Source organism: Copadichromis virginalis, linkage group LG17, assembly GCF_057382275.1.
Source record: "Copadichromis virginalis isolate Kocher_CV1m ecotype Utaka linkage group LG17, C_Virginalis_male_GT1.1, whole genome shotgun sequence".
NCBI classification, from domain to species: domain Eukaryota; kingdom Metazoa; phylum Chordata; class Actinopteri; order Cichliformes; family Cichlidae; genus Copadichromis; species Copadichromis virginalis.
In genome coordinates, this window is record NC_140634.1 from 3,679,487 (window position 1) to 3,700,046 (window position 20,560).

General features: G+C 41.8%; 1 protein-coding gene across 4 annotated transcripts in view; it reads left to right on the forward strand.

The window, feature by feature from the left end:
* The window catches only part of nav3 (neuron navigator 3), a 180,377-nt gene that overhangs the window by 55,943 nt on the left and 103,874 nt on the right, over window positions 1-20,560 (forward strand). For all 4 annotated transcript variants that reach the window (XM_085436874.1, XM_085436875.1, XM_085436876.1 and 1 more), the window contains exon 4: window positions 17,887-17,959. In XM_085436874.1, coding sequence (XP_085293000.1) covers window positions 17,887-17,959 — 73 coding nt within the window. The remainder of the gene's footprint in view (window positions 1-17,886; window positions 17,960-20,560) is intronic.

A 20,560-nucleotide genomic window follows, 5' to 3' on the forward strand; every position in this document is an offset into this window, starting at 1 on the left:
ATCATGTTAATCTTACATTTAAATTACGTGTTAAGCACAAAGCACTCTAAGCACCAATGTGTGTAAAGTGAAGCAGGAGTCTGTTAAGTTCACGCTAACCTTCATGGTCAGGTGGATGCAGCTTCTATGATTTTGTCTTTTTCATGTACAGTTAAATTTTCAGGTCCCGTTTCAGATTGTAAAAGACTCAAAGTATTGTGAAACAACGCTAATAATCAGTTCTTACTTCATTAAAACTTTATGAAAAATAAAGTTAATTAAAGCTGCAAGCAGCGTTATGAGGGCCCTCGCACCCCCGGCGCGTCGAGCCACGCCCAACACCTGAAACCAGCACGTCCGATCTGATGTCACATTGATGGAATTCATGCATTTAACCACCAGCTAACATTTCATCTCATTCATTCATGATTAGTTAGGCATCCCACTAGGTGGCGCTCTATTACTGACAAATGGCATAACAAACATTTCCGAGCTCGAGTCTCATCACGCCTATGACCTTTGGGAGAGATTGAACATTGTGTTTTTGATTGACAGCAGATTACTGCTTTTTGGCGAGTGATTGAAACCACGTGCCGCCATTACCACCCCGTTTCCCTGAACGCAAAAAGCTTCGCAATTTAACATCACAAAGGTCTTTAGATTCCACACACTGGAGATCGCATCAATCTGATGAAATCCCTTGGAGGAGTTCGTCAAAGAACGGTGCCTGAAAAGAGGGGAAATTGTTGCCAAAATTGCACATTAATTTTAAAATGGCTGACTTCCTGTTGGATTTGGGATATTGCTCCAAGAGACTTTTTTGTACATCTTAATATCTTCCATAAGCTTACCAGGTTTCAGACTCATACATAAAACACAGAGCAGGGGCTGTGGTTTTGAAATTTTGTAGGGGGCGCTGTGGAGCCATTTTGGGATATTCAATGAAAATGATCACATAGCAAAAAAGCCCTCATCACATTGGAGGTATGCACCAAATTTCAAGACTTTTTAAACTTTCCAAGCCCCTGAAAACCCACTTCATTGTTCATGGTGAACAGCGTTGCCACCAGGGTGCGCCGTTCAGTTTAAAGTCACAATTTTCGCACTAAAGCATCATGAAGGACTGATTGTGATATTCACCGCTTTTGAGGTGGCCACGATGAACCTGTGAAAATCAGTACAACAAAATTAAAGCCATGACATTTCCTGTTGCCACTAGGTGGCGCTGTGCGTATTCCCGACAATGGGCACATCAATCCGTTCAGGGCGGGTCTGACATCATGCCTGTAAAGTCTGGTACTGATCAGACTGGATTTCATTGAGTTATACCAATTTGTTTCTTCATGGCGTGACATCAAAGTTCGCCATTCTGCTGGGGTCACACCCTTTCGCGAAAACTCACAGTTTTCACTGTAACCCAAGACCAACTTCTTAAGGCTTTCCTGGAGAAATTTGAGGCTGCAGATGTCACCCATCACAATACTGTACCCCAAAGTGTAAAACATGACATTTCCTGTTCCCACTAGGTGGCGCTGTCCCTGATGTCAAATATGGCAGTTGAAATATGTTCAGGGGTGGAGCCTTATCATATGTGTTCACTTTGGTCAAGGTCAGAAAATGTATGACAAAATGAGAGGCAATAAGATTTTCATGGCGAGACATCGAAATTCGCCATGGCGCCACGGCCTCACCATATTGTGAAAACTCAAAAGCTCCGCAATTTAACATGGCCCAGGTGTGTAGTTGACACTGACCAAAGATGAAGCTTATACGACCAAATCCCAAGGAGGAGTTCGAAAAAGTTCGAGGCATGGAACTGGCAAAATTAGAGCCAAAATGTCACCTTCACGTCCAAATGGCGGACTTCCTGTTGGGTTTGCGTCAATGGGCCCACAGACTTTTGTTCGTCTTGGCATGATACACATGTGTGCCAAATTTCATACATGTAGCTCAAACGATGTGGTCGTAGGGCTGCATTTAACAAGGCATAGGTGGCGCTGTAGAGCCATTTCCCAGTGCTCATATGTAAAACCATTAAAATACACAATTTTTCACCAGACCTGGCATGTGTGCAAAATTTCATGAATTTTTGACCATGTTTAGGCCCTCGGAAAGGCCGTTGTTTTGCCTGAATAATAATAAGAAGAAGAAACGGAGCAGATACAATAGGGCCTTCGCACTCTCGGTGCTCGGGCCCTAAAAACAGAAGTCACAGTCTAATGTGTGTGTTCACGTAGCAGTGATCAAGTCCAGGTTTGCCCATTGGCTGCTTTATGTTTTGTCTGTATGAACATGATCCCAGATTGCAAACTGCTTTTGCCTTGGCTTCACCAAATGAACTGTATTACCCTAAGAGATAAATGTGATAACACTTGAACATATGGTGGCTTTCCGAGAGCAAAACAATGTTGTTTGGGTTGCCTATCCTGCGAGCTCGACCACTAACATTAATTTGAAACATAAGTTACTCACTGACAACTTTTCCCCATATCAAGCTATTTTTTTCCTCACTCTTGGCTGTGTATTTATGACATGAGCTGTGAATTTTGGAAATCTGCCACTGGCCACCTTACACCTGGAGCTTAAACGCCTTGGCCAGAGACATGACAGTAGCAACAGCTGTCAGTGGAGGGACAGATGAGTCTGATTTACTTCCTCTGCACAGCTTTTCCCCCTCATTTGGGACTTTAGGCGGTGATCCTGGAGTCACAAGCCTGTTTCTCTAACTGGTAGGTCGCTGGCGCTCTGTCGAGTGGAGCGAGGCCAACTGAGCAGCTGCTGGAAGATGATGAACAGAAACCAGCACGACATCAGCATCTGCAAGCTCGTCTGCTAATCTACATACATAATGCGCTCTTTTTTTTCCCCTCTAAATCCTTGTTCACAATACAAAAAGGGCCACAGGTCAGTTGAAATCCAGTCACTTCCAGCAGTTTTTTGTTTTGTTACAAACAAAAAATGTTGATGATATTTATTTGGTCTTTGAAGTGAATTGTGTAAAATGTGCGTTTCATAGTTATCTTCTACAAACAGTCAGTACAGTCCAGTCATTTTCCCCCTTCTCATGTTATTTCATGCAAGCATGCTTTATCATACAAGTGAAGGGTAAAATTTAAAGTATATTCCATTGAGTATAGATTTCACAGTCTTTGCGTTTCGTGTTGACCTCTCACACTTAGCTAGCCAGCACACTGTGGAAGTCCCTTTCCATCGCCCCTGAGTTCTTGGCCCTTATAATTACAAGACTAAAGGGTATTACCTTTGACTGCTCATGGGCTTGTGGGATAATATGCTGAAGAACAGTGGAAGTATGAATTATTAGAAACTCTTTTCAAGTTCTCTTCACTGGTCTAATTTGCTCTCATTAAGAACAATATGTTAAAGAGTCTGATCTTTGATCGCCTTACTAATACAGTGTATAACAAAAGCCTCCATTTATCTCATGCATAACACTGAAATGGAGATGGAAATAGCACAGCTGAAGCACAGTTAAGCTTAACCTTTTAAATAATACACTTGAAGTTATAGTTACACTTATTCTCATGTCTCTTATATCCTCTTTTAGATGCTTTGATCCTGGACTTAATCATTTTAATAATGCATACAGATTCCTTTTTGTCACTTGCAGGTGAAGCGAAAGCAAATTATATCAGACCTCTACTGTGGCCACATCTGTACTGTAAAACAAATGCTTCCAGGAATGGAAAACAGTTTTCTTGTTGAATTGAATGCTCTTTTCATTTTTGAATCTGGGAGACATCTATCTGCTAAATGCCTGTGATGTCAAGCTGTAAATGCATTCTGTGGACTAAAGGGCTCACACAGGGTTTTTGTTCATCTCCCTCACCTGCGGCATGCGCTGCTCTCCCTCTGTCATGTAAAACCTCATGCCCCCTGACAGTGCAGTTTCTCATAATTGTACAGACATCTAAAGAAATTAGATGCACACCCAGGTTTTTGAATTGAGCGAGAGATTCTCTTTTTTTTTTCCCCAAAATTATTTCTCAGAAGAATCGAGCTCAAACACGAGAACGGCAGGCGAGGGATGGCAGAAGAGGCCCATTCAGCAGAAAATATTAAAGCCTTGCAACACTAATCCACTTCATTATAGACAGACATCATTAGCAAACCACTGAGTGCTTCCTTGCAATACGGATGACTGTGCAGTTTGACTTTCTCAGGGAGTGTGTGTGTGTGTGCGTGCGTGCGTGTGTGCGTGCGTGCGTGCGGCTTCCAGCGACCTCAGCAATGGATGTCAGGAGAAAACAAACATGAATGAATACAAAGATGCTGAGCTGCTGCATCAGTCAGGAGAAGGTTGTCCGGGCCCTGGTAGGAAAGATTCCATCAAACAACTCACCAAGCTAATCAACTCGTTCGTACTGCTTTTCATTTGAGCTATTGACTTTTCAAGTGTGTCGTGGATCATGTTTAGACTGGCTATTGGCAGCTCTGGACCTCCCTCAATATTTTTAGTTTTCACAATGCAAATTTTTCTCTTTTGATTAATTTGAAGTGATTGCGTCAAACTGCAGTACACAGTCAGATTTTACTGCACTGCATGTCTGCTAGAATACAGTGCATTTCACTCTTCAGGAAAAAGAAATCTGATGTGATATAAAAAGGCTGCTACTCAGACAATTTTTGTCTTTTTGCTTGTCATTTTTTAAAGTGCTTTAAAAAGCACAATATATTGTGAGGGAATGTAAGCTCCTCTGACTGGTATCTGAAGTACTGTTTCTATTTAGTGATGTGCAACAGACATTTGCAATTTTTTAATTACATAAAAACAAATCATAACCATGAGGTTTCTGTGCTGTTAACCTTTAAAGAGTGCTCAGTTTGAAGTAAACACAACAGCTTAAGTTAGTCAAATGTTCAGCTTAAATGTCGTGGCGAACATGCTCAGAATGGCTACACTATAGTAGAAAAGTTGCTTCCTTACATTTCTTAATAAATAATAAATTCTTGATGCACTAACAAACACATACACTGTCTAGCTGAAGCTGGTTTGCTCAAAGTATTTGGTCATTAACTAAAGTATTAGACAAAATAACATTATTAGCTGAGTGCTGCTAGATGAGCAGTTAAAAGATAATGATAGTTTTTAACTAACTACCCACTCATCCAATCACTGATGCATTTCGGTACCCGGAACAATACTGCTTGCATGGCACAAATCTATGCAGTCAGTGACTACAAATCTTATAAATGAACCAGATATGATTTGATCAGCATAGTTATTTACAAATGTATACTTTGAGCGTTTTAGCCTTTCTCTCATGATTAGACTGGGTGTGTGCTGCAATTCAGGGTTAACTGCATCTAGGGTTTCTTGGAGACTATAAAAGTCCACCAGTTTCATCTGGGCTCCATCTGTTGGCAGCTTGCACACCAGCCAGACGCGAGGACGAACAGCACGAGTCGCTCAGTGGCATTATCTTCACTGGCCTGACGCTTCGTCGTCGGCACAGCTCGCTATTAATCTCTGCTTCTAATTGATTGTGTTCCTAATTTGAGTTCCTGGCCTGGGTTCCTGCTAAGCAAAACCAACTGGCATTTGTGTGACAGTATTTTTCTGGTCTTTGATTTGATTACAGCAGCCCTGGCTGTCAGACGACTAGCCTATTATGAGAGTCATTTGGTCTGGAAATACACTGACAAAGGGATGATGGGAACTCAGGGTTTCTGAAACATCCCTGATGTCATTTTGCATGCCCGGCGACTGGCAGCGAGTAAAGGAGGAGGAGGCAGATGGCCCGTTTAAGCTGCTGAAGCTACATCCACACCGAATATATTTCATTCTTATTGTTCAGTCTGTATGCCCTGATGGCAGAGCGGGTAGAGAGTGACTAGAAGGGTTCACATTCCAATTTTTACCCATAGGACAAACATCTAAAACACATCAATAAATACCTTCTGCATCAAAGGCTGAGGTAACACCTTTGAGAATAATAATAGTAGTAATAATCTTTTCAGAAGAGGGTTGCACCCAGGATCACTGTACAGGGTGCACACTCAACTAGAAGCTAACATTTGCTGGAACTACATTTGATATTTGAAATATTGTGTTTCAGAGTGGCACTGATCAGTGGGAAAAATCACTACTGTAATTTTGATCAGCAGTAGTGAACTAACTAATCATCATCACACAGCTGTGCAACACATGCTTCTACTGTGATGGGCCATCAAAGCCAAAACAAAGTCACACACGTGACGCAGAGCTTATATAGAAACCTCTCAACCCGGTTTCACAGCAAAACATGTATTAGAGATGCCGGTCCACCGTGTCCATTTCACGCTTTGCCTCTTCAAAATATAAAGCAGATACGAATGCAGAAGCTGCATTACCAGCAGGGGGAGATATATTTAAAGCCACAAAGTCGATAGTGAGCAAAAAACATGAAGTACAGTCCACGCCTTTAATCGTCAGAGTCCATTAAGCAAGGGAGCTAATATGTCTGTTTAAACACTTTCCTGTGATTATTTTCATGTTGGCTTGAAATAAAATATCTCCCTCAGCTGTTGCCACTGAAACTTACTGCAACTGCTACTGCCTATTACATGCTTTGTTGTGATATCGGGTTGAACCTCTGGGTATTTGCGCCACTTATAATTTTAGAGGCATCTTTTGGTGTTTCCTAATCTTTATAATTCATCTATGTAACGAGCTAATTTTGTCGTGTTCATGTGGACGTCTGAGGAATTGTTTAGCTTTTAGCAAAGTATACATTCACAGAACTAGAAATCTAGTAAGAGCAGGTCTTTATAAGTGAAATAGTGAAAATCTGCAATCTATTTCAGGATGACTAAATCAAAAATAAACTCGGGACCAAAGGTCTAAGTTTGATCTAATTTTTACTGGATCAGGTGCAGAGACCCAAATGCCCCAGCATCTGTGCTTTGATGAACAATATTTGCTTATCTATCTCTGCTCTTTATATGTGTTGAAGCATCCGTGTGGCATATGTCTTTTTCTCTGTTGTTTTCTGGGCATCGACGGACCCCCTCACATGGTTGTGGTATAAATGGAGCACCTTGGGGCTCGTTACAAGCTCACTTGTCTCAATTGGAAGCTTTTAATCACTCATTATAGCTGAATGGTATCGGCAAATGTTCTGTAAGGGAGCGAAGAGCTGGCTTGTTAAATGGGCACAGTGAAGCACTGCTAAACTTTGATCTGCCTCAGTTTGTTTCACTGTGAAATACCAGCTGCAACCCTTCTCGACCGACCCGTATTCCCTGTGATTGTTTCAGTTTGGGAATAGCTGTCCTCTACCGATTCACTCACCCTGTCCTTAACCTGTTTTTTGCTTGCATGGGTTTCTTTAATGCTTTTTTCTCGTGTCACTCTTCAATCTGTCTTATTCTGTACGTTTATACCATATGACTCACTGCCAACCTTCAGCTTGTGCTGTTACAGTAGCTTCCCTCATCCACCTCCCTGCCCTCAGTGACCCTTGGCACCTTCCGGAGCCACGGGCTGCATGACTTTGGATGTGTCACTGCTGCAAATGGTCCTTAAGCATCATTTTCATTCCTAGCTGCCTGAACAGAAAGTGGCTAGCTTGTAGTATGCTCAGCCTTGCAAAGGAAAAAGGAAAAACTGTGTTTCACGTGTTTACAGAGTCAAAATTCATGATTTTAGCAGTAGTTTTGCATGGGAGTCATGTGATTCCTATGTTTTCATTCCACTGGCTTTACACAATTAAAAGTAGTGCCCACTCACTGCTTGTACAAGGGAATATTTAAATGTCTTAGCAGTTCTTTGTGATTACAGCTGATTTATCACAAAGTCGGTTCAACAAAGGACCTACTATAACATGTCACATCTCTGCAGATTATTGGGGTTTAACCACAAATGTGTACACCCAGCTTTTGGTTCCTAAACAGCCGCACTGTGCTTGTCCTTATTAACCAGTGAAACAGAAAACAAAAAAAAAAAAAAAAAAAAAACAGGACCTGCTGTAAGTGGTGTTATAGTTCAAGGAATTTAAAGTAAAAATTTATGGCCACATTCTGACCACTCCAGCAGACTAAATCATATCTGACATTCAACATCTGTGAAAGGCTGCTGTAAAATCTGCAGCACTGTTTTATCTTCTGTGGCGGGTGAGAAGAGAGAAGATGCTGCGGCGTGACTTCTGCAGCCTTGAGAAGAGTTTCTCAAACCACTATTTTAGGTTCAGAAGCAAAAACACAGCCTTATTGTTGGTACTCGCTTTTTAAGACTCCTGTAAGACTTCTGGCATCACAACTTACTAAGTGGGACCCATTTACATATGTTTTAGGCCAATGAATTATTCCCATTATTATTTTTCTTCTATAGGTTGTTTTATTGTGTTGTCATAAATAGTTATATGTATCAGTCTTTAGAGATATTTGAAATGATTTAAATGAGGACAGGATTAAACGAGATAAGTAACAGAAAGGACATCTAATATGGTGTGCATAATAAAGTAAAACAGACACATTGAATGTGGCGAGTTAGAAGCAGCTTACAGACAGAGCTTTGAGGCATTTTACTGAAGGACAGAACTCTCTCAGCTGATGGAGCAGAAAGAGTGGGTGAGAGAGTGAGTGAATGGCAGCATATTTCACTCCTGCATCACTGCTGCTCAGCAGGTTATACAAACACAGGCCTAATAAGTGAGCATCTTAACCTCACTGACCCTCGCAGGAGAAACAGCCTCAGCCATGACTGGCAGACAAATCTGTCACCTGTCAACAGTAATACCATCCATCATGTTGGTGCCGTTTACCTTCTTAGAGCAGGACTGCAACAGTGAATATGAGGAAGACAAAGGACATACCTGGCGTCAGCCTAAAAGCCAACAAGAAATACTTGTCTTCTAGTCTGTGACAAACACCCTCCGCTCCTCTGCCCTCTTCTGTGTTTGCTTACTCTCTTACACAACAAGAATACTTCTGTTTCTTCTGTCACTCGCTGACAGAGTTATTTGCAAAACCATCAGCTGGGAAGAGGTTAAGTGAGATTGGTTATCTTGATGCCATTCAGTATGTTTAAAAGGTGTGCTCCATTAACCAAATAATGTCACTCCACTGCTTTTCAGCTGGGACTAAAACTCGGAATATTTTAGTCTCGGCTTTGATTAGATTTTTGACTCTTCTTTTTAAAATTCGTCTCTTCTTAGTTTATAGGATTATAAACAATTTTTTTGTTGTTTCTTTAGCTGATCAGCCATTTTTGGAGAAGTTCTTGGATATTTGCATTCAAAATAAAAGAACTCGCTGATTCTTTCCTGATGTCACTGATGTACGATTAGAGTTTGTCCAACTGTAGCTCAGACTGAGCCGTGCCCAAAATGAAAGAAAATAAAAGGGAGAACAGACGGATAAAGGGGGACAGATGAAATGACAGTAGGAGCAATCTTTGTGTGTGCATTGCATCACTGTTGTAATATTTTTTTTATTACTCCATCATTGACTGAAGCGATAATGAGTTTTGACTCAAACAGCGAAAACAGATTTAAAGGGATTAGGCCAGACATTGATGAAGAGACTTTTTTATCCATAAAACATCTTTGTCTGCCTTGCTTTCACTCTCTCACACATGCAGACACACACCCCGTGTGTGCAGCAGATGCACAAAGCCACATGGAAGACCTCCAAGTTATTTGATGCTGTAAACACTGGAAAATGCGCCACCATATTTAATTGAGACATCCATAGATATAGGTTTGTGCTGGCACACACATGTTGATTATACATCATGCGTGTTTACGTGCTGACTGAGCTAGCGCTGCATCATCTTCAAAGGATTTTGCTAAAGCTATATAGTTTTATTTACAGGAATATGAGGTACGATGTGATAAAAATCAGGAACCACTTGAATTGAATGATTTCAGTTTGGTTTTCTTGTGTTAGAAAAGTTTTATGACACAGAGCTTCATAACATTTAGGCTGCTGTGAATACAAACATCACCTCTGTAAGCCTGAGTGAGCTGGATAAATCTGGGTGTGTGAGGTTCACTCTTATGGTGATTTAAAAAATGAGCAACAACCACAGATCTTCAGCTACAGCAGAGAAGGATTTCAGACAGGGTAAGGGATTATGGCGACTGATGTTGTGATCAATATTGCACCAAATGGTTCTTCAGCCAGTACCAGATGAGAGGAAAAATTTCCTTTGCTGTGGGTTTTGACATGATGAGCGATGATCCCTGGATTATGAGACAGAATGCTTTAACCCAGCCTGCCCTTTGCCCATCAGCTACACTAAAGTTCTGTTTCATTTTATCCGTTTTGATTCATTGTCTGTCAGCAGCTGCCTGCTGTGGATGCGTTGATAGTGACAAGATGGGGGTTTAGGACAACACCAGTGGAAGATAGAGTGTCAGACCCTAAATCTGATGAAGGGAGTTGATGCAGAGGTCACGGACAGCAAGAGAACTGGTTTATTTGAAAGAAAGGCTGAGTGGCTCTAAATCCTGAATGTGTGGTGAACCACTCTAACCCGTAGTATCCTTCAGGCCTTGGCTTTTTATGGGGGGGGGGGGGGGGGGGGGGAAGAAAAATCATGTTTAATTCTGCTTGCTAGACGTTTGGACTACAAGTGGCCTCTAGAGAGCACAGGGATTTGGCTTTTTATCCATGTAAACCTTTAGATTTCAAAGCAGCAGTGATTAATAAAGTATATTCTGGCTGTAAAAAGTATCACAACTATGTGTTGTCTCCACAAGTGAGGAGTTCTGCCTCATTAGGTTTCATGTGCCAAGAGGAATTAATAGGTACAAAAACAGTCTTTATCTTTTGCCATGTGGGGTGATTGGAAGAAGAGAGATGAACTTTGATACAGGGATTTCTGAGGCAGAGCTAATTTTGTTTAGCTCTAGTTGGTATCGATTTTGGTCTTTTAGAGAAAAGTCTTAAAAGGGTGGCGCAGTGGTTTGTGTCTGCAGGATTTATTTGGATACACCTGAGTCATCAGTCAACTTTCATTACCGTGTTGGGGCAAAAAAAGAATCTCAGCGTCCTTACCCGAGGCTAGCGCGCCGGCAGGGCCTGCCAAGCGGGAGACGGAGGTCGGCGTGCTGTCCGGTCCGGCCTCTCTGCCACTAGACGCCAGCGTGCTGTTCGGTCCTGCCCGCCTGCCGAGCCGCCGGGGAGCCTCGGCTCATTGCCGCCGCTGGACACGAGGGCGGATGGACACCTCCCTGTCGCTGGGCCAGGGGCCGGGGCGCTGATTGCCTCTCCCGATTTCCTGCCGCGGGGGTAAGGTTCGCCGGCCTCAGTCGGGTATGTGGCGGGGCGTGGTCTACGGTGCAGCTGCTGCAGTGGGCCGGACGCACCTGGGCCACATCCGCAATCACGCCTCTCCGGCTTAAACTTGTATGGCCTTACTTTTGTGCCACTATTCTGAGCGCACGTAAAAAAAAAAAAAAATTGCAGGTGCAAGTGTTGCATTTTGAGAAATTTATTTTGAGCGAAGAAAAGCTCAATTTGAGTGAACAAAATGTATTTCAGTGTTTGCTATTATCCATACACACACACAATAGCAGCCCCTCTCACCCAGTTTTTGCATTTTCATTTTTATGTTTGTTTGTTTGTTTGTTTTTGTAACAGTATAAATAATGAAAGGTGGGGGATTAGCCAATTGGTCATGATCAACTCTGGGCTTGACCAATTACAATACATCCCTATTGAGGGGGAAAGGAACGTGATTGGTCCCGTACTTCAGCTAGAATGAAAAAAGGCACAAAGCTGTTCTTCTCTCATTCTCTCCCCTCCCTCTCCTGTTGCTACTTCTATCATGAAACTGATCAGTCAGCTGATCGGCTTTTCTGCCAGAAGTCCCGTCTCTCTTGTTTATCGCCCACTTTGCGCCAGAAAGAGGAAATGCTGCACTAAACAACAGCAGCACGTTCAAGCTTGATCAGCTGTTGTTAGAATTTATTTAATATTACTTTCTAGTATCACAGGTGATGGCAGCTACATTGTAGCCACAGCCACCCTGGGGCGCACTGACAGAGGCGAGGCTGCCGGACACTGGCGCCACCGGGCCCTCTGACCACCACCAGTAGGCAACGGGTGACGTGTCTTGCCCAAGGACACAATGACCGAAACTGTCCAAGCCGGGGCTCAAACCGGCAACCTTCCAATTACAAGGCAAACTCCCAACTCTTGAGCCACGATCGCCCCTTAGCCCCCATATACCAACAAGACAGTGTACATCACTGTCACAACAGCGTTTGTTTTAGTTCGAAGGCTTTATGGTTTTTCGTATAATACCTGGTGGTGTAGTCGGTGATTTTTTGTCAGTTCAGCCTTTTATATTATGTTTAACCCGAGAGACCACCCAGTCAGCTGGTGGGTAACAGGCATCTCCGAAAACGTTAGAGCACTTATGCAAATATGTGACGTCTTGATAAATCGAGCAGATATTTGAAGTTTACACAGAAACATTCTCGCATGAAAATATCTTAAAAGTTTATTTTGTGACCCAGACAGAGTAATATTTCAAACTCCGCCACTCTGTGTTCCTCCGCCACTGCCTCGTTTGAGTTTGGGACGAAATGGATTCTGGGATATTGCATTTCGTCATTTCGAGCTGATTGGAGACCAGAACAGCCAACCAGATTTTTTGCATCCAAGTCTGTGATTGGCTGGTTTTGTGGCACAAATATAACGGTGTAGAGAAAGAGTTGAACGCACACGGGCAGAAATGTTGATAGCGCGAGCAACACATGCAAAAAACTGAGGGGCTGCTGTTGTGTGTGTGGATAATAGCAAACACTGAAATACATTTTTTTAACGCAGCAATGAATTTTTATTCACTCAAATTGAGCTTTTCTAAGCTCAAAATAAATTTCTCATCAAAATGCAACACTTGCACCTGCAATTTTTTTTTTTTACATGCGCTCAATTTTTATTTATTTTTTTTACGTGCGCTCAGAATAGGGCACAAAAATAACGCCATAAACTTGGTGCTCTGACTGTTGTAGGTTGTTGTTGTTGGTATATGTCCGACTGTGAGCTGCAGAGCTGCAGCCGAGGGTGTGAACAGCAACCGTGAATAAATATGTGGTCGGCTCCGTCACTCTCCTGACACAACGCACAAACAAGAGCCTCTGTTAAATCTCCCAGTGCTGCGATGGCCAGGATTGCAATTATGTTTCCATGTAGGTGTGGAATAACATAAATATATATAATAAATAATAAGGATTCATATAATGATTACTGGCTTCAAAATAAAATGGTTTAAAAACAAAAGCTATAACTCTACTGAATCATGCCAAAACTTCACAAAATGGCTCTGTTTGTGAAGCTTGAGTCATCTGTGTTTTTGAAAAACGGACTGAAGGATGTAAGGTGGCATTTATTTTCCAGTGGAGATGTAGCATTTTAAGTAAAACCCTTCAATTACTTAGCAGTGCTCATGGGCTACAAAGCGCTAACGCCTGGTTTTCCAGTCTTGTCTTGAAGAAGGTTGTTTTCTGTCCCGTAGAAAGTGATAATTGAGGTGTTTGGCTCATTTGTATTTGACAGTTGCAATATAAGGGATAACACTTTCCAATTCCAACCATCATACATCAGTCACTTGATACTTTTAGAGAGGCCCAACGTGCTCCAGTTCACTTTTCATATGTAAGATGGGACTTCGGGGAATTGAACTGAAAACATGTACAGTAGATGTAGCCAACATCTAATGTTTGTCTTACTGAGTCTTACTGGAGTAGAAAGAATAGGAGAATGTACGTACCACTGTAGAGTTGAATTTCTATAACTTTGCTTTTTAAACTGAAAATTTTAAGCAAAGACAAGATTTTTAACACAAGTACTATTAAATATTATTTTTATTTTGTGGTTAGAAAAATTCACAGGGTGTTTTGATGGAAGAAAGAACACCTCAAGACAAAAAGTCTCTAAACTGTTTGTGTAGTTTTGATTTATATGAAAAAGCAGTAGCCATAAAGTCCTCAAGTGAACATTTTTTTGTTTGTTTTGTGGTTGTTTTTATTTTAAGATGCTATTAAGGATAAAAAGGTGACACATGACACAACAATGCCACATTCATCACAGATACGGCATTAAAAGCAGCCCTTTGTTGTAACATCTTTTAGAGCTTTCAATACCCCACCATGATAGGAAACGTCTGGCGTATTTCAACCTGGTTTATTTAACATTAATAGCCTGTCTAATACGGCACAAAGTCTCATTCAAACTTTGCACTCTTCACCTGTGTTTGGGGAAATAAGGAAATCTGGTAACTGGAATGACTTTTGTGCCAACTGTATAAAGGATCTGCATGTTTCCGATTGAGTAATTGCTATCTACACTCACTACATATATGATGATGGCTGCCTGTAATGAGGGGTGGCAGTCAAATGGTATGCTACATTTCCCTAAGTATGTTAGTGGGGGAGCCAGGGCTGCTCTTAGTCACTGATTCTGTTCATTATTTCTATGGATAGAATTTCTAAGTGGGGACAAGGGCCAGAAAACTTCCACTTTGGTGGCCCTTGGTCTCATCTCTACTTTGTGTAAATCTTGTGGTTGTGCGGACTTCATCAGATGGTGGCCTCTAGCTTTCACTGGAGCAGTTTTCAGCAGCAGCAATGACAATTAGCACCTCCGAGTTTGAGGCAATGGTCGTCAGCCATTAAAGGGAAAAAACACTGACAGTGACAGTCTGGCGACCTGTCCAGGGTGTACCCTGCCTCCAGCCCTAGCTGGGATAGGCTCCAGCGCCCCCTGTGACCCTGAAAAGGATAAGCGGAAGTGAATGGATGAATGGACACTGACACTTGGGGTCAGGGACAGGTTTCTGCCCCAAATGGAGAAGTTTAAAATATCTCTGGGTTCACGGATGAGGGGAGAAGGGAGCAGGAGATTGATAGATGGATTTAGGCTTCACCAGTCCATCATGACAAAGAGACATCTGAGCACTTCATTATTTCTGTGACGTATATGATCATTGCAGAGGCCTTTGTATCACATGGACAAAATTTGAAACTGTTCTCTCCATATTTAGCAGGTTAGGGTTTTGTAATACAAATGCAAATAAAATGAGTGTAGCTCATTTGTGTTCCTTTGGCTTTACCTCAGCATCCAATGATTTTATACAAGACAGTGTAAGACAGGTGTACCAGGGAGTCCTCATCCTCAGAAAGGATGAAACTTGCATAAGTCGTCTTTGCCCTGCTGCCCATGTTACAGAGAATCAGGAATTTTGATTCGGACTGTGACGCTGTAAATGAAATGTAGCTTAATTCAAAGTTATTCATCGCAGAAACTTAACAGCACCCCTCATTCCTCCTTCCTCTCGTGTGTGTGTTTTACATGTGCACTCCTGTCACCCCTCAATATGTGCTCCCCTTTTTCTGCTTAAAGTATTTCATGATTTAGTAAAGTGTGCCTCATCATAATGCCCCATTTTCAAATGGCTTTTAATGGCTTATGTGGATCTGTGTGATGCCAGGATGTGTAGGAAAAATAAATTATGTCGGTTTCTCTAGAGGCTGTTACAGGATGCCACAAAGCCAATCCACCCACCAAACTAGCAGTTAAACATCGCCAGGACCCTGTGGAACATTAATGCTCCAGCCGTCATCAACGCCTTCAATCATTATTCCCCTTGTTTACGTCATTTTGCAGTTAATGCAGACTAAAAACAAACAGCGGTTATGTCTAAAAGTCTCAGAATTCATAGTTGGTTGACCACTTGAAGTCACAGAGGATAACAGCACAGGCTTGTTTCTGTGATGCTTTAAAAGCTGGCAGATCTGTCTCCAACTAAAGAGATTTACTGCATGTTTATGGGTTTGGTCCTTTTTTGTCTTTATCAGCTATTAAATCAGACTTCAAACACATACGTTGCCCGTGGAGAAGATGCAAAGTAGTACAGCACTCCTTTGTGTTGTAAATATTTGCAACTGAATGAGCTGAGTTGAGTTGCTGATAAAAACGTCTGTTATCTCACAAATGTTTTTGATGGCATATCTTTTGTACCTATAAGCTGTTTGTTTTGGCAGGCATTAGACTGCGAGAACTCCTACACCACACATCTTCAAACCTAATTAGACTGACGTAATGAGACGAATGCTGCTTCGCACATGTCTCTCAACATGCAAACTTCTAAACGTGCGTCTGGAAGAATCAAACAAAGTTAACGCCAGAGCACACATGTTCGTCTTTGAGCGCAACATGTGGGGAAAGAATATGGAAACCGAAATGTGTGGGGGTTTGTTGTGTGTGGGTGGTTATAAGTTGTGTCAGGCAGATGGAGAAGCTCCGTCTGTGAATTTGTGTCCCATGCAGCCTCCCATTGGTACAACCAGTATAAACATCATATTTGGGAGACAAGGTGGCTGCTAAGTGGTTGCTGTACTTCAGCAATGGCTTTTGAGGTGCTGTTTGAGCCTTTGAGTGGACATCACAGCTTCTTATTATTCAGTATACTTACTGCTTTTGGCGCAAATGATCTCTTTTTAAATCCTTTTTGCCAGCTAGTGGCGTCCTACAACGTCGTCCTGAGGGCATTAGTTCAAAGTCAGAGTAAAGAGAGTGTTCTCTGTCTCACCAATAGATGGTGCTTTCCTTAAGACAAACTGATGATCCAGCTTGTCTAGTGAAGTTTAGATCACCATTCATTTTTCCAGCAGTTCTGACAATCCCGTTCTGTTTGTTCCACAGTCAGGTTGACAGTGAGCATAAGGATCCTTTCCATCAGTCCAAAGCCTCATAATGTCCTGCCAAAAAATGATCTCTGATTAGTTTTGTTGTAAATGGAATCCGCATTAACCATAAAATTAATTGTGTCATCATACTATTTTAAGTGCTCTAGCTTGTGCTGCATGTGCGATTGTGTCAGCATGATGATTCATATGGTAAAAGATGAAGGCTTTCTGCAAGCCTTCATCTGTAGGATTTGAATCCATCTTACTTTATTGGAGAAGTTTAACTTCCTCACTCAGCTCACTTATATTGAGCCTTTTGTGCATTGCAGGGAGTGACAGAGTTAAAAAAATCTGTGGACACTACTGCTTCAAGTAGCACTCAGACCAGGGCTCTGCACCTGTGTGATAATGCAGTTGCCAAACAGCCTGTGTACAGATATGACTCAGTGTCCTGATTCTTTTTGATGAAGAGAGAAAAGAATACAGAGCAAGCGCACATTTAAAAGAGAGAAAAAGCTAGCAGGCTTTAGAGGGCTGACAGGGAATTGCAGCTCATGAATCATCATTGCCCGTTGGACGTCTGGCTGAGTTGCCCAGCCTGCCCTTTGTATGGCCCTGACACACTGCGCTGCGTAAAGCGCTAAGACCTTTGGCCTGATCATAAAAGGCCTATTAAGGGGGATTGGCGGGTGGCCACCATGTTAATGAAGCGACCCGCTAGCTGCTGTCAAGGATGGCAAAAATCCCCCTCATAACTGCAGCCTCAGTGCGCCTTTGTACAGCTGAAACATAGGTGGGAGTTGTTGCCTACACTGTGAGCGTGGGCCACACTGTACTATTGTCATTGTGTTTATGTGTAAATTATGCGAACGCTTATTCCTGTGTTTGTCTCTGTTGTTGGGTTGTATGTGTCAAAGTACCACATATCTTTGTGTCTTGCTTATATATGTTAGTACTCTGGGGGTGTATTTCTACCACTTACCAGCATACTGTGTACATATGGCCTTGTGTCTCCCCTTGAATCCGTGAACATGACATGCAGCGGATTGTGTAGGTGGCGTCACACTGCAGTCAGTATGTCATGCGGCCTGATCCCAAGGTTGTGCGGGGGTCGGGTAATAACCACACAATGATGTTCTTTATGGGTCATAATGCTGATAAGCTCCATCCTCTGAGCCCTCTGCCCCGAGACATTTAGGCTCATTGAATGTTAAGTGTCATCACATCCTTTGTGCTTTGTGCTGACTGTCTGCCATCTTCTCAACAGATTGAGAATGTGGATGCCTGCCTCAGTTTCCTGGATGCCAGAGGAGTGAATGTACAAGGGCTCTCAGCAGAAGGTAGGAATAATACAAAATTTGAGGCCTGATTAAACTTAATTAAGTCGGTGGAGCAGCAGAAGAGAGATGTGGCTGTTGTATTTGTCTAATTTCTAAATCTGGAAAATTAATTTGGCTTCAATGCGACCCATCCTCTGTGGGTAGGTTTCCATTTCTTCACAGTACCAAATGTTTTCAGAAACCTGGTTTAAGCCTGTTTCCGAGACATGTGAGTGTACTTCACGGTAATGGAATTTACCACACTGGTATCATGACAGCTTTCACTATGGCAGTGTAGGCAGTCATTAGGGCATCAGAGTGGATTGTGGGAGGATAAAAACTGCAGGGCTGGATTTGCCTCCTGACCATCAGGGTACACAGTACATGCTTTATAAGACACGCCAGTCTTATGAAGCATTCTACTCTGAACGGCTTCTGCCAAAGTGAATGATTGTCTGAAACTGTCTCACAAGGCTAGGGTTAGACATTCCAAACAATATATTAAGAATACGTTTTACATTTGATTTGACTCTGCAGGGACACCTTAAGGTTCCATAAAAAAGTATCTGTATGTACAACTGCAGTCAAAATGTCTTCAGTACAGCAAGCAGCACATACAGTGCAGTGAAAACTTATTTGTGCCATTTCTGTTTTCTTTTTTTGGCATATTTGTCACACTTGCATGTTTCAGATAATCAAAAATCATAAATAAACTGTGATTAAGCATATTTTTTAAAAACTGAATTAAATTTTGCAAGCTACACCAAGGTATGAATAATTCTATTCTATTTAATGTTTATAGCACCGAATCACAACAAGAAATCACCTAAATAGAACCTTTCTGAGAAAGTGAAGTAGGATAAAAGATAAAATAGATAAAACGCATCATGCTACAATCTAAAGAAACTTAAGAACAGATGAAAAACAAAATCATTAACATCTGTCAGTCTGGAAATGGGTACAAAGTAATTTCTAAGGTTTTGAGGCTTCAGAGAAACAAAGTGAGGGCCATTTATCCACAAATGAAGAAAACTTTGGACAGTGGTGAGGATATCAGGAGTCACAGGCATCAGTGACTCATCCAGGAGGTCACAAAAGAACCCAGAACAACATCTATAGAACTGCAGGCCCCACAGTCTCTGTGAAGGTCAGTGATCATGATTCAACATAAAGAGTTCCGAAGCAAAAATCACAGCTGACCACACACACAGACACACACACACACACACACACACACACACACACACACTGGAAAAAAAACTACTTGATGATCCCAACACTTTTGGTAAAATAATCTGTGGACTGACAAGTAAAACGCAAAACTTTTTGGAAGGTTTGCATCCTGTTTCATTCATGCATAAAACTAACACAACTTTTTATAAAAGTTGTTGCATTTCGTTGCCCTGTACCTGTGCATGTGCAATGACAATAAAGTTGAATTCTATTCTATTCTATTCTATTCTATTCTATAAAGAGAAAATCATACCAACAGTCAAACATGGTGGTGGTAGTGTGACGAGGCTGCTTTGCTTCTTCAGGAACTGGACAACTGTCTGTCATTGATGAAAACATGAATTCTGATCTCTGCTAGACAAGGAGAAGGACAGTGAAACACACATATTCACGTTTGAACGACTCAAAAGAACAAGATGGAGTTCAGGACATAAAATCTGATTGTGATGCTTTGCATGACTTTTAACAGGCCGACCTCTACCCAGCATCCTTCAGGTTTGCTGAATTAACAAAATGCTGCAAAGAAGAGTTGGCCAAAATTCTTCCACAGTGATGTGAAAGACTAATTTCAGTCTTTGCTGCTCAGCCAGTTAGGTTTGGGGGCAATTACTTTTTTCATATAGGGAAAGGTAGATTTGCGTAGCTTTTTTCCCCTTAATAAATGAAATCGTTGTTATTGTTACGTTTCAAAGTACGGAGATCTTAAAGAACATTTAATAGTTTCTCTGTCAGTACGTATTGGGATGGTTATATCATATTCATAAAGGTTTATACTCACAATGCACATCTACAAGGACCAGTGCTTGCTCCGACCCATGTTGTTTCTGCTCCCTTTAAATATTAATGGGCTGAACTTGCCCTTGACATCTCGAGCAGCAGAAATAGCCTAACAGGCTGACACACTGACCGACAGCTCTAAATTCTCCATGCTCAGTTACAACACTAAAAACAGCAAAGTGACTTGCTGGGCTTGGAATTTCAAAGTGGGTCTGTAAATATATGGGCTATTTGGTTACCCTGTTCATTGCTGTTGCTGATGCATTTCATTTGCTGGCTTCTCTTGGTCATTCTTCTATTGAGCATGTGTTGGTTGTGTTTGTGACTTGAATGAGACAGCCGTGTCTGCCCTCTCATGTCTAACTGAATTTGCCCAGGGCTTTCCTGGCAATATGCAGTCTTTATTATAGTTTTACAAGATGTGGGAATAAAATAAAGTGGGAGGCTTGATGTGCATACAGGAACCTAGAAACTACTTATTGCAATAACTATTCCAGAAGTCTCCTTGCAGCTCACTGGTGGGAGGCTTTAAACCAAAGTTCCGGAAAAAGTCGTCTCATTGAAGAGTGTTTTAGTCCCCGTACAAACATTTCACCGAGGGGACTTATAGGC